Here is a 14,526-nt window from a genome sequence, read left to right as displayed (position 1 = left end):
ATCTAATAACACAGGTAAAGTAAGATTTTATAGTAAAATGTGTTCATCATTTGACTTGAAAGCTTACTTAAGATTTGATATTAAGAAATATGATAGGTCACTGCTTACAAAAATTAGAATAAGTGCACATTCACTTGCAATTGAAACTGGGAGGTATAGCAAACCAAAAATTTTAGCAAGTGAAAGATACTGCAAAATTTGTAAAGATAAAGTGGAAGATGAAGTTCATTTCTTTTACATTGTCCTCTATGTAAAGACCTTCGAGAGAAGTTTGATATTTTCAAAAACCTTTATAATGATGATGATATTAAATCAACGATCTATTTACTTAACCCAGTAAATCTGGTTGACGGACACCAGACAAATATGTAGTTATTTAAGTCAAGCTTTTAAAGCTCGTAATAATAATCTGATGTCAGTTGGTCTACCATAAGTATAATACCATGTAATACTGTGATATTATATATATAATTGGTACTTCAAATGTTTTCTTTATGTTGTATTTGCATAAATTGTCATGTTTAATGTGTTTATATCTTGGAATACGCATATTGTATCATATGTGCTTTGTTCAATAGAATATTTAAATTTGAAATTATATGTCGTATATAAAGATAATAAGATACAATTAATGAAGTTTAATTGAATAAGATATTCGATATTCTTTTAAAGATATCTCATAAAACTATACTATGACCTGGTGCATTTTATCGGATATATAGTTCTTTCCTTTCTCTTTTTTCCAAAATTTATTTTTGGTAATTTATTAAACCGGAAAGCTCTTCTTCGTGGAAAACAAACAACAGTCAATCAGGAAAAAATAATTCACTGATTATTTACCAGTGTTTACGTTTTAAAATTAGAAATTATACATAATTTAACAAATCTAAAAAGAAAGATATGGCTGGTTACAACAGCTCAAATCCATTTTTTACTGAAGAAGACGAGAAGGGAAATTTTGGGTCGCGATATGATTCTGGATCCTCTCAAAATCCTTTCCAGTCTGACGCGGAAAACAGAAGAAATGAAGTTTTAACCCAGATTCATGCCTCTGAAGACAGACAATTAGAATCTACACGAAGAATGTTACAGTCTATAGATGAATCTGAAAGAATTGGGGTTGCAACTGGAGAGGTAACATTCACCATAATGAGTCCATAGCCAGGCTTAACATCTTTCTTGTTGTTGTTGTTTTTGACTTAATAGGGGTACTCATTGGGGGTTTTGGATCCCGGATCCCACTTACTGTTTTGTCAGATTCCTGTATCCCGCTTCCACTATGTACGTAAGCAGTTCTCATTTATTTGTAATTTTCCATGTCCCGATAGACTTCATTTCCAGTTTATACGGCACAAGAATTTGTGAATTTCACGTGTCACCCTTACAAAAAAAACCAGCAATCCTGCATGACTTCAAGACCCCAATGAGACCCACTGAAAACGACATGTAATTTAGATAAATATGAGGACTTGGAAACATGTTTAAATGTTTAGCTGTGACTCCTTCCTATGACGTCAATGTCGTTACATATCATGATTCCTTCCAATTTCGAGCAATCAGATGTAAAAAATATGTTTAATTCTATATTGCTTGAATAATTTGCTAAATTCAATTCTTATGATATAAATAATCAGCACTGCTGTCGTCATACGGAAATTGAGATAGAGTATCTATGGAACAAACAAAATATCTAGTTTATCCTGCATAATCATGATCATGACTATCACATTGATGCTTGATGAATCTTAATAGGCCATCCAATCTATTGCATTCATGTCATGAATGCAATTGATTAACTTTTACGATGAAGGATATTACTTTAAAGTTTCTATTGTCTTTAGAACAAGATGTGGAAATGTCTTGGTGCCCAAGTGTTTTGTTACCTCACACAATCTATTCAGATACATGTACAAATGTAGCAACTTGTTAAACAATATAGCATTATGATACATAGATTTATAATCAACTGACCATTGGGTAAAACACTGAATAGTATTGACTTTATTTTTCAGGAACTTTTACGCCAAGGTGAACAATTGGACAATATTGAAAGAAAGACAACAGAGATGAATCAAGAAATGACCACTACACAAAAACATTTAAACAATATTAAAAGCGTATTTGGTGGGGTCAAGAACTGGTGGTCAGGGAGAAAAGCCAATCAACAACAAGCTAGTAGTAACCCTGAACCACGACCAAGTAAATTAAGAGACACAGTGGACAATTCTAAAAATGAATATGAAAGTAAAAAGCATGTAGACACATCTGGGTTTGGTTCATTTGAAGATGACGATCTTGATAAACAATTTATGTCTGGTTCAAGAAAACAGATGATCCACCCTGTTACAAATAGTCATCGAGAAAAGGAAGTAGATGAAAATCTGGGTAAGGAAGACAAAAATATCTTGAAGAAATAGATAGAATTCTATATTTAGCACTGGCATGTGTCAATAGATTTGACTTCAGAAAATATTCAGTACACTTCTATTCATGCATTTGAATGCCAGATTATTTCTAGAAACGAATTGCTGAATTGGGAGTTGGTTACTTTTACTATAAAAAAATATGTACTTATGCTTTTCATCCAAAGCTTCCGAAATCTTCAATTGAATTATTGTCTTAAAACATGTACAATACTGTAATTTGATGACACCCTTTAAATGTGGTGACTTTATTCATGAGAATCACTACACCTCATATCAATGGCATAGTGCAAGTTGGAGTTACAACGTGTGATTGGCGGAAAATTAAACAAACGTGGAAAGAAAATTTGTATCAAATGATTCTTTAAGAAAATTTTTTGAAACATGAAATAATTTTTCAAATGCTATTAAAAAATTAAATTAACAAATAGTACTCATGAAAAAAAAATAATAAACAAAATTTAAAGAAACTTATTATAAACTTTGTGTTGATTTTGTGAGGATTGTTTATCAAGGTTACAGTCAGTTAACTGCACTATAACCTGTGAGTTAATTAGCAGATCAACAATTATAACTGAATGAAATATGACGTAAGAAATGTAAAGTACATCCTCAGAGGACTTATAAAGTATATATCATGTATATGAATGCATTGATTTGATAATTTCCATAACATTTATATTCACTAGAAAATCATTTCATGTGACTATAATACAAATGTAGATCATGTTATACAATTCTGGAAACATTAAAGTAATACAAAATGTATATCATTTTTTAATCAAAATGATTTTCATTTTATTTTTGCAGGTTTAATGTCAGATGGAATATCTAAACTGAAAGGACTTGCTATGGGACTTGGAGATGAGATTGAGAGACAGAACCAGCAAATAGACGATAGAATTAATCCTCAGATGGACAAACTCAACTTGAATTTAGAAAATCAGAATAAACAAATGAAAACAATTTTACGAAAGTAAAGCATTTTATGCTGAGATTTATTTGCAGACATGTAATGAATGTTTTTGTGTACATGTATGTCCAAAAAGTAGAAAAGTCTTGCATAGCATTTTGCTTTTCTTGACTACCCTGCAATAAATAATGATATATTCAAATGAACCTCATACCTGAGTTCAACTTAAACACCTGAATTAAAGAAAATATTTTTTAGTATTATTCTTGATTAAATCAGAGCTATCTTATTGCTATCCTATCTCCATGGTCAAATTAGCACAAACATTAATTTTTGTTGTTGTTGATCAAATTTGATTGATTAATTGTTTGTTGGTGTTTAATGCTATTTTTAACTACACAGTCAAGGTCGGTATTTATAGGTGGAGGAAGCCAGAATGATTGGAGAAAACCCACTACCTTCAAAAGAGCCTGACAATCCTAGTCAATTGAGATAAAATTTGAATAAAAGTTTTAATAATATATTTCAAATAGAATGCATTAATTATATTTCTTGAATATAATTTCATATCATGATTTATAGTATGGTTTATACTTTTTTTCTTCCAATCTAAGTTGAAAAGGTTTTTGTGTATTTAACCAGATTTTGAGAAATATATTCTACAATAAATAAGACAGAGGTCTTTATGTAAACAGAATTTAAAGGCATCTAAATAAAATATGAAGAAGAAATGTATTGCATCATCCTTATTCCATGTTTATCATCCAATATCAGCAATCATATGCGTCTGATTCAAGTGTTTGGAAATTCACCATTTTTCAATGAAAACATGGATGTTTATTTATGATATATTGCCATCATTTTGTCTGATTCTAATTGTCCAAAACATTTATATTTCAATTTTATGATGAATTTTGATTGATCATACTTATTTTATGTTCAAATATTAAGTAGGATGCACACAAAAAAGTCATTTTAATATGAATACTTTAATAACAAACTAATAATCTGCCAATGACCACTACAGGCTTGATAACTATATGTAGAAAATTTGCTTGGACAATCAGAAATTCTGTTTATTGACATTACTGCTGTTTGTCAAAAACTGGCATAACTGAGAAAATATTATTTCAAAAAAACTTTCTAATTTTATGCTCTGTTCCATGATGTTTTATGAAACTAGTTTTAGACCTACATGCATAATGTTTGTTCTGTTCATTTGTAAATTTATCATTTTAATTTTTCATACAGTACAAATGTATATCAATAATTTGTACAGTTATACAAATCCCTGAGTATACAACAGTATATATATATATATGTATGATACAAAGACCACAAAGTGTTTTAAAGAACTGTTTTGCTGGTTTGAAATGATCTAATTGTACACTTTTTTAGTGTGAATACTCATTAATACGTTTTAAGATAACATGACTATTTCCATGTAAATATGATATATTTTATTGTAATATTTTAGTTATATTCTCTATATACTATTATTTTGTTGATATATTTTAAGAATTTAAGAAATTCCAACTTTCCTACTATTTTGCACAAGAAATCCTGATATTTATCAATGTAGTTTACAACAAGCTGGTCTTCACAATCTATAATGTTGTTTGTTTCTGTGAATTATTTGCATTTATAAATATTTGATTATGTGCTCATGAACCAGTATGTCTTATATATAATGGTCTCATATATGGTTAACATGAGTATTGAAATCAGACTGAGGGTAACATTATCACATCCTGCAAGGGGCATTTACCATTGGTGTGGATTTATGACATACTCAATGCTTGGAGAGTGCCATACTCATAGTAAAAAGATAGCATTATCATTATTGGTTAAGAGGGGCAAATGTGATTTGGGTTAATGCTTAGGCTAAACTATGGAAGTTCAAAATTTATCTGCATATGGATCCCATTCTCCCCCTCCCTTCCTCATTTTATATCACCCATTACATGTCTATTATCTTGACCCTTTTTTTACATTGTACACTTTAGTCATCTTATTCTCACAAAGTATCAGTAATTGATTTTATCTGAGAACCTCAGTATCCCCAGAATTCTCTTTTATTAAAGACATTGGCTGAGATGAGGGGGATAAAAGGGCACCAAAAACTCCAAAAGAAGGAAACAGTTTTGGTCATTGGTTCTTTAAATGTGATAGGGTGCGCCTACATGACCCAGAGAAAATTATGTCGATTTAGACAGCAAAAACAGTTGTTATGACATTGAAATTAAAAGAATCTCAGGTCAGGTTGGCGCAGGCACTTAAAAACTAACAATTTGTTGTACCAAACTTCTGAAAAGTGAATAATAATTACAATATTTGAATGATAACAGAAAATTTACCCCCCTCACCTCACCACTTTGCTGAAATAAGTGGTTTTGAAGATCATCCTACCAAACTTCAAGCATTAGGGACTATTTTAACATAAAAAGTAGAAAATAAGAGGGCCAAATCAGGCCTTTTCGTACCTTTTCCTTTTAGATAAAATGAATATTTCTATGTAAATATAATATATTTTATTCTTATATTTTTGTTATAATCTCCATAAATTATTATTTAGCTTATATATTTTAACTTTCTTTTTATAAAGCACAGAAAATCCTGAAATTTAATGTTGCAAAAGAAATAATTTGTAAATGAAATATTCTTTTAAAAGTCTGCAGAACTGAATAAATGGTTTATCAGTGGAGTAGATTTATGATTTCATACTGGCTTAAGCATAAATAAAAACAATGCTTTTATTGTTCATAATTTCCATTTTTAGACCTAACTATATCAATTTTGGCATACCAAGAAAAGAACTACACAATAGATTCCAGTGTACTTCGAGTGATTTCAATTATTATCATAACATTAATTTAAAGAATTTGGTTTTATACAATTTATTTCACCTCATTTGTTAGTTTGTTTGTCATAAAGTTTAGCAAAGGAATCAATATTTTATAAGGGATGATTTTCATATTTTGGTTTAGATATATAATAAATGAAAAAATTAAAAGTTTAAATAAAATAATAAACATATTGAATGATAAGCATTAGAATACAGAGATGTTTTTGGATAATTTCAAATGAGCTCATTAACCTTGTGAATGGACGATGCAGACAGGCAGCCATTTCCCCTTAAAAGCTGTAAACTAGTCTAACAAAAAGAACTGTTTTGTAAAAGAGAGGGTTTTTTTGGCATGAAAATTATATGTGTTACTCATAAGAAATATACATAATGAGAGTAGAGTGCTCTAGAATAATGACTGTGGTAATGATTTATTATGTGAGAATAAATGATATGTATTAAAAACGAATGTTTTATTTGTTTAGCAAATTTAAAGGAATACTTACAACTTGAAAACAAAGTAAAACAATCAGAATCAATACGCTGCACAAACAATGAACTGGTCTTGCATCAATGACTATGCTTTTCACCAACCAAAAACACTTATCAATAAAAAAAAACCCAGAACTTACAGAAAATTTGACAGAGGACAGTGAATAGCAAAAATAGAATTATATTTGAAGAAAAATTAATCATACCAAAATATTGTACTTCATAGTACCAAACACAGAACCCTGAACACTTAACAGCAATATACAAGCAGCAGTGTCGATCAAATCACACAGGTGCATTAGAACAGTTCCATTCATTATCATACATGGCTGTTTTCTAATAGTTATAACTACCTTCCACTAAAATTACGGAACATATTTTGGTAGTAAGCGTGTATATTATGATTTAATATTGGTATAAATGATGTACAAACATGATAGATATTGAGAGGAAAATCCCTTAGAGCCTGATATCCTTAATACAAGTTAAAAAATGATGAGGAATAGCTCTACAGTAGGACCTGTCGTAGAGGATCTGTGAATCAAAGAAAACAGAAATTGTTCCATCACATCCTAAGTAAGGGAGCATGCAAACTAAATTATGGTACTGCACAACACACAGCAGTTAAAAAGGTTAGCACATTAGTCAAAATAAGAAGTAAGTAGCACAAAAGAACCAAATTGAAATTCATCATTGCATACAAATCTAGGCAAAGGAAGGAAAAAAAACCAATCTAAGTTTAGCACAATTTATTACGAATCAATTAGCAGTAGTATACGTAGGAAGGCAACATACTCATTGTATCAATGATGAGTTTATTTACAACTTCTACGTCGTTTCCTCTGCTTGTAGAATATTTCTCTCCGAGGGTATCACGAGCTGATTTGTCGACATGAATTATCATTGATGTGGTCATAATTGAAGAACGATATTTAAACAAAAAAAAATCCATGTGGTAAAAATAAGTCATTCCTTTGAATTATATTCACCGAGGGTATCACCAGCCAAGAAGACAGCACTTCTTCTGAATTGACAGGAATTACCCATGATATAGTCATACTAATAAATTTACTGTTTATATTTTTGGATTTTCGAACTATTAGTATTTTCTACCATAGCAAAATAAAACCATCATAGATACCATGATTACTTTATTATTTACGACAGACGCGCGTTTCGTCTACAAAAGACTCATCAGTGACGATCGAATCCAAAAAAGTTAAAAAGGCCTTATAAAATACGATATTAAAAAGCATTGAGGACTACAATTCCTAAAATGTTTGCAAAGTACAGATAAGGTAATCTATTCCTGAGGTAGAAAAGCCTTAGTATTTAAAAAAATCAAAAGTTTTGTAAACAGTTAATTTATAAATATGACCAAATCAATGATCATTCATGTCAGCACAGAAGTACTGACTACTGAGCTGGTGATATAACTTTAGCTGTATTTAGGAATTTTTGGTCCGCATTTCACTTCAACTTTGTATTTTTGTTTTGCCTTTTGAACTTTTTTTTTATCCCAGCATCACTGAAAAGTCTTTTGTAGACCAAATGTGTGTCCTGGTATCCATTTTTAATTTACTTAATCAAGAAATTAATGGAAGACAACTATGTAATTACTTGCAAATTTTTGCATATACTTTATAAAGCAAGACAACAAACAATTAACACAAAAACACAAAACACGAATAAAAAGAATAGTACTGTTAAAAAAAAAAACCAAGAAAGGTATGCCTAACAAAACCGGTTTACTAAAAAGTAAAAGAAACATGGACACCTGAGTTATTTAAAAAAAAATCAATAGATTATTGAGCTATATTTTCTAGTTCAATAAGATGTTTTTCATGAGTAAAAAAAATCTATATATTTTCCTTATGTGTAATGATAGATTATTTGTAACTTTTCCATGTTTTCCCCTCGAATGTTCCCGATATTCCCTTGCTTGTTTTTCCTATCATGGTTTCATTGAAAGAGGATTGCTGCTGCCAAGGAAGCTATTAAACCAAGTGTTACAAAATGGAGAAGTTCAAATCCCTCCTTATATTTTACGCCATCACGAGATGATTGACCGTTACAGAACATTCGTTTCACAGATGAATTAGGATATGTTCATCATGTCGTTACTTCAATCTCGTCCCCTTTTCACCAATATGACCTACCGAATTAGACTATTTACCGGGTTTGTAATAAATGAGCAACACGACGGGTGTCAAAGTGCGGAGCAGGATCTCGGTTCCCTTCAGGAACACCTGATATCCCCCAGTTTTTGGTGGGGTTCATGTGACTTTTAGTTTTCTATGTTGTGTCTTGTGTACTATATTATTTGTCTTTTTCTTTTTCAGCAATGGCGTTATCAGTTTGTTTTCGATCTATGATTTTGACTGTCCCTCTGGTATTATTTGCCGCTAATTGGTATATATACTTTTGGCGTTTTGTTTTTGGTATCACTTATGTTATCGATAGGGAACCATATCTGTCCTATTACTATTACTCTTTTGTCTATCTATCCTTTTACTGATAGCAGTACTGCATTTTATATGCTTGATTGCAAATGTTAAGACATAGTAACCTTTAAATGAGTTCAAACAACAAAGCATATCATTATGTGTATACTTCAATTTGATATATACACTTATTTAAAGACGTTTCAATGAGATATTAATTGTCTATCATGTTACTGTAATATCCTTTTTTTTACTTTTGAATGTTTTATGATAATTACACAATGATGACTGCTGAACCCTTATTATTGATTTATTTACCTATTATGGATGCTTGTTTTGTTCACATCACGTCGTCAATATTATTGAATGTTATACGAGTTTCCCGACTGTCATAAAAGTGAGAGGTTATACTAGCTATAAACCAGGTTTAATCCAGCATTTTGTAAATAGAAAAATGCCTGTACTAAGCCAGGACAATGACAGTTTTAATTCATTCGTTGGATGTGTTTGAACTTTTGATTTTGCCGTTTGATTAGGGACTTTCCTTTTTGAATTTTCCTAGGAGTTCAGTATTGATTGTGATTTTACTTTTTATGAAGGCGAGTCATTCTAAAGTTTGTGTAAAAAAGATTTGCTCACAAGGTAAACAAAGTTCAAATAAAGTAAAGTAGAAAAAATAAAAGTCTACTTTACATAATTTCTTTTTTTTTAGAAATATCATTTGACTTTGGCTGTCGATTACAGCTGTCATTGAATCACCATACACTGTCAAAGACACATCAAAAGTGTTGAAGATTGTAAATACGTGTATCTACTGTTGTATGTATAGTATTCCAATTTTTAATACACATTTTTTGTTTTGAATTATTATAAATTTTAAACTAGGAGAAAATATTTTTTCGTTGGTTCAATGTTAATTAACTACATACCATAGTATTTCATGTATCTGATGTAAAATCTGATATACAAGATATTTTATATGTGAACTATAAGACCAGTAAAGTTCATACATTTTTATTCAAGGACAATTCATGGAACGTTATTTATGCTTAGTACGGGTAAGATTTTGACATATAATGCATACATCTGGAAAATATTTAATTTTTGGTATATACTGATAGAGATCATATTTTTACTACGTACACTGTAGTCTTATACTGGGCATACCTCTATGACTCTATTGACCAAATTTTATATTTATCAAATGTATAATTAGGTATTTGAACTAATTGTACTATTTCATAAAAAGGACGGAAAATAAATATAATCAAACCATGAAGATTCCTTACAGTCGGAAAACAAGTTGTAGTACTGTAAATCTTTAATAGTTATCAAAGGTACCAGGATTATAATTTTTAAATACGTCAGACGCGCCTTTCCTCTTCACAAGACTCGTCAGTGACGCTCAGATCAAAATAGTTATTAAGCCAAATTTAAACACGACAAGTTATCGTTCCGTTGACTCGGCTGGTTTTTATTCGAAATATACATTATAAAAGGGTACTAAGTTATTATTTTATTTTCTCAGCATTATTATACAAAAAAATGTTACGAGTTAATACTCATTCTCTGTAACCACTTAAACTTTTTCGGCACACATAGTCATCGATCTTTCTGAAAATTGGCTGATATGTAGATCCCATTAGACTAGTCAGAAAAATAATGCCAACCGATATATATATTGGTTGGTTACCATGGTATCGGCAGAGAAAGTTGAGATTTTTTTAGAAAAATGCAATATATGGTGTAGTTTTGTGAAATTATGCAGCTACATCTACTACATTGAATCACAAAAGTAATTAATTTCAGTCTTGGTTTACTCAAAAATCAAAAAAAGTTATGGGTATTCTACCTAGAAATATGCGAAATTAATTTCTAAAAAGTGATCATTGATCAATATTCCTCATAATACGAATTATCTCCCTTTGATTGGTGACACTAGTGATCAGACTAAAACTAAAACGCTAATGACTTTTTTATTTCTCAAAGGTTGTATGTCAAATTCGAATTGTTATAAATTTAGACCATTCAATCAGGAACTTTGATACTAACTTAGTATAATAGTCCCAGATTCAAAGCATAAATCAGTGTCTTGGTAGTTGTACTACCAAAAGTCCATTTGTATTGGACTTCTGGTACTACTTAAAAACTTATTTATATCTTAACTGATTTGCTTAAAATCTATAAGAACATTTTTTTTATAATTTCATTTTTAAACAGTTTAGAGTAATTTGTCGAGCACCGGATTATTAAAACTTTGTATGGTATTGAGTAGTATATTGTATTTAACTGTGCTGTAACTTATGTTGTATATAACCGGTTATGATTTGACACGTTTGATCACAAATATAAAGTAACACACAAAAGGTGTGATTGAAGTAGGCCAAAAAATACATGTAAGTTGTAGTCCCCGAGGGTATCACCAGCCTAGTAGCCAGTACTTCGGTACTGGCATGAAAATACGGATTTTTTGTGTTATTAAAATTTGCTGTTACAAAATATTAGAAATTATTATAAATTAAGGAATGTATCTCTCTCATACAAAGCTGTGATTCCTATCACGGATTTGGCTATACTTTTTAGACCTTTTGGATTATAGATCTTCATCTTTTATCTAAGCTTTGGATTTCAAATATTTTGGTCACAAGCATCACTGAAGAGACATGTATTGTCGAAATGCGCATCTGGTGCAAGAAAATTGGTACCATTAATTTAATTGCATTTACTTGTAGTTTTTTTTTAATATTTTCTTACAGTAAATAACGTTTTCCACGTACATATACTTAAGGCATGGCCGAGCCTTGTGCGGGAAATCTTGGTAGTTTTGTGGACTATTTGAGTTATACCCGAGCCCTTGCATGCATGATATTTTATCAGTTTAATAAAAAAAAATCATAAAATATCAGTAAACATATTCGCGGACTTTACTTGAGGGTTGACAGAAACTTGTCTTAGTTTTAAATGTTCCCGAATGTCAATACATTTATCATTTGCAAATATGCTTGTCAAGCATTTTATATTTTCTTATTTTATAAAATTAATGGTTCAATCTAAGCGTTTCCATAAATTTGATGCAAAGCTTAATACATATAAATAGGTATAAAGTCCTTTTCCCTGGTCATGATAATGGTCAATATGTAGGACAGAAAGTCGCAGACAAATTGTCACAGACAAGAAGTCGCTGACAAAAAATATCATGTATTTTATGTCATTTACATTGACTCCTGTTTCAAAGAAAATCCTTTTTTTTTTTTTTACAATAAGACAAAAAAACTTTTTTGAGAAATATCTTTCTGTAATAGGCTTTTAGTGAAAATCAAAGTATATATACAAGTATAAAATTCTTTTCAAGTCACTCTGTGTAAAGAGTTATCAAATAGTCAATATTGTTTAATTTGCTGTTAAAAATCAATGAAGATAATTGTTTATTCTCAAATTTCAATAGTTCAATGCCTATTTCTAATGTTATTATAGTGCTACCATAGGCGGATCCAGGGAGCCACGAGGGCCCGCCCCTCCTTTCATTGGAAACATTTGGTTGATTACATATGGAATCACTAAGCATGAATGTAGCAGGCCATCTCCTAAGGCAGTCAGTGGAACCCCGTATATGAAAATTGTATAGATTGTATATATTCCCCCTGTTGCTCATTATAAGACCCGCATGCAGTCACTCACTGACAGATTTTCCGCAGTTTCGCGTTGGAAAATGGAACTTTTTGGAAACGAAAAATTCTCTCCTACCAGAACGTCAAACAAGAAATGTGTCAGATGTACATGTGACCATAGCCGCCCTTGCATGTTACGCCTGTTGTTTGCTAAAAAAACTTTTATTAATTCTTTTATGGGTTGGTTCTATTATTTATTGTGTTGAATTTTTTCAAATTATTGACTTTAATTATTTTTTGGTCAGTAGACTATGTTTGACACTGGACATAAAGCAAACCGCAACTAATTGATCTTTTCAATTTTACCAAATCTTACTCACCCCCACCCCCAACGATATTGAATATTTCATTTGCATTTATTTCTGTGTCTCACACAAACAATTTTAAGCTTGGCCTTTCTTGAACTGTCAATTTCTGATTATATCTTCTTAATATTATGTATAAAAAGAGCTAGTAGTTATAATTCCAATCTGTTAACACCAAGTGACACTATGATCTTTAATCTTCACTACAGCATTTGAATAACAGTTGATGAAAAGACTTGTAAAATCCATCATTCTTTGACACAGCATTAAATTGAAAATTTACAGAAGAGCTTTTTTGAATGAAAATTTAGTATTTTTAAGCATTTTATCATATGAATGGAAGTTCATTAAACGAATTTGTAAATATTAGCACTGATCAGTATTTTTGCAAATGGACAGCTTGTTTCAATGGCACTACATTCAATGGCAAATATTGCAGAATTGAACATATAATTTTTTGAATAATTTTCTTTTTTCTTTCTAGTTTTTCTTGTATATTTTTCATGATCCTTTTATCCAGATAAGCAAAATTGTATTTGTTTCCTTCAAGTGTTAACACCATTATTGATATGCTATACTAGCAAAATTATGTATATATACACATGTGTGTATACAGTGAAACTTAATAAGTGTTTTAGTTTTCCTACTTTTGTGCAAATTTAAGAAACTAACTGAAACTTTTTCAAAATTGTTTTAAACTTGTGTATCATTATAAAATTGTTTTTTCCATAGCAACACAGTTAAAACTATAATACCATTATATATGATTATGTTTAAAATTTAAATGATAACAATAATTTGTACACATTTTTCATCTATTTATTTTTTCTGAATGCAGAAAAAGTTTTTAAAACATTTTTTTTCAAAAATTTTCAAAAAAAATATTTCTGAAAAAATGAAAACTAGGCATTTTGTATCCATGGTAACAAAAAAATGAGACATACTTCCCCATGACTTTTTCGCATCATTGATAAGATAAGACTATGATTTTTATGAATTCATGGTTGATTTTAACTCAGGTGTCCGCAAAAAATTATTAAGAGCATTCAAAAATGACCTCAAAGGGGTATTTTTTACCTAATGCAAACCACATAAAAAGGGGGGTGTATGTGATTATAATTGAAAATGAATTTGAAAATATCAGTTATTAAATTACATTAATAAAATGTAAATATCTAATAAAATCATAAAAAAAAATCTTTCTCTTAGTCATTTATTATGAAAAATTATGTTGAAAATAGCCTTTTTAAGCTTAAATTCATAGATATCCAGAACTGGTAAAACTGGGTATCGGTTGCTATGGCAACCGATGTGCTTAGCAACCAAAATTTAGCATTTTTTTGTTTGTTTCACCAAGACTAGTAAATGTGTGAAGTTTAAAGAAAATCCATGACCATGCGTGCCACACTCCCTGTGTAAGAGTTTAAATAGTTACA

The 14,526-nt window shown here is 30.2% G+C and overlaps 1 protein-coding gene across 1 annotated transcript; it reads left to right on the top strand.

The window, feature by feature from the left end:
* Positions 1-785: 785 nt before the first annotated feature.
* LOC134680629 (synaptosomal-associated protein 29-like) lies at positions 786-6,640 on the top strand. Its single transcript, XM_063539749.1, has 3 exons — positions 786-1,134; positions 2,013-2,385; positions 3,234-6,640. Exons 1-3 carry the CDS (start codon positions 901-903, stop codon positions 3,401-3,403), a joined length of 777 nt encoding a protein of 258 aa, XP_063395819.1. The 5' UTR covers positions 786-900; the 3' UTR covers positions 3,404-6,640.
* Positions 6,641-14,526: the final 7,886 nt, after the last annotated feature.

This window comes from Mytilus trossulus, chromosome 8 (assembly GCF_036588685.1).
Source record: "Mytilus trossulus isolate FHL-02 chromosome 8, PNRI_Mtr1.1.1.hap1, whole genome shotgun sequence".
Classification (NCBI taxonomy): domain Eukaryota; kingdom Metazoa; phylum Mollusca; class Bivalvia; order Mytilida; family Mytilidae; genus Mytilus; species Mytilus trossulus.
Note: the sequence above shows the minus strand (reverse complement) of the source record. Positions and strands in the feature narration are given on the sequence as shown.

Coding starts and splice junctions, on each gene's coding strand:
- LOC134680629 (XM_063539749.1), top strand. CDS start 901: ATGGCTGGTTACAACAGCTCAAATCCATTTTTTACTGAAGAAGACGAG. Junction 1,135..2,012: donor TTGGGGTTGCAACTGGAGAG/GTAACATTCACC, acceptor TTTATTTTTCAG/GAACTTTTACGCCAAGGTGA. Junction 2,386..3,233: donor GGAAGTAGATGAAAATCTGG/GTAAGGAAGACA, acceptor TTATTTTTGCAG/GTTTAATGTCAGATGGAATA.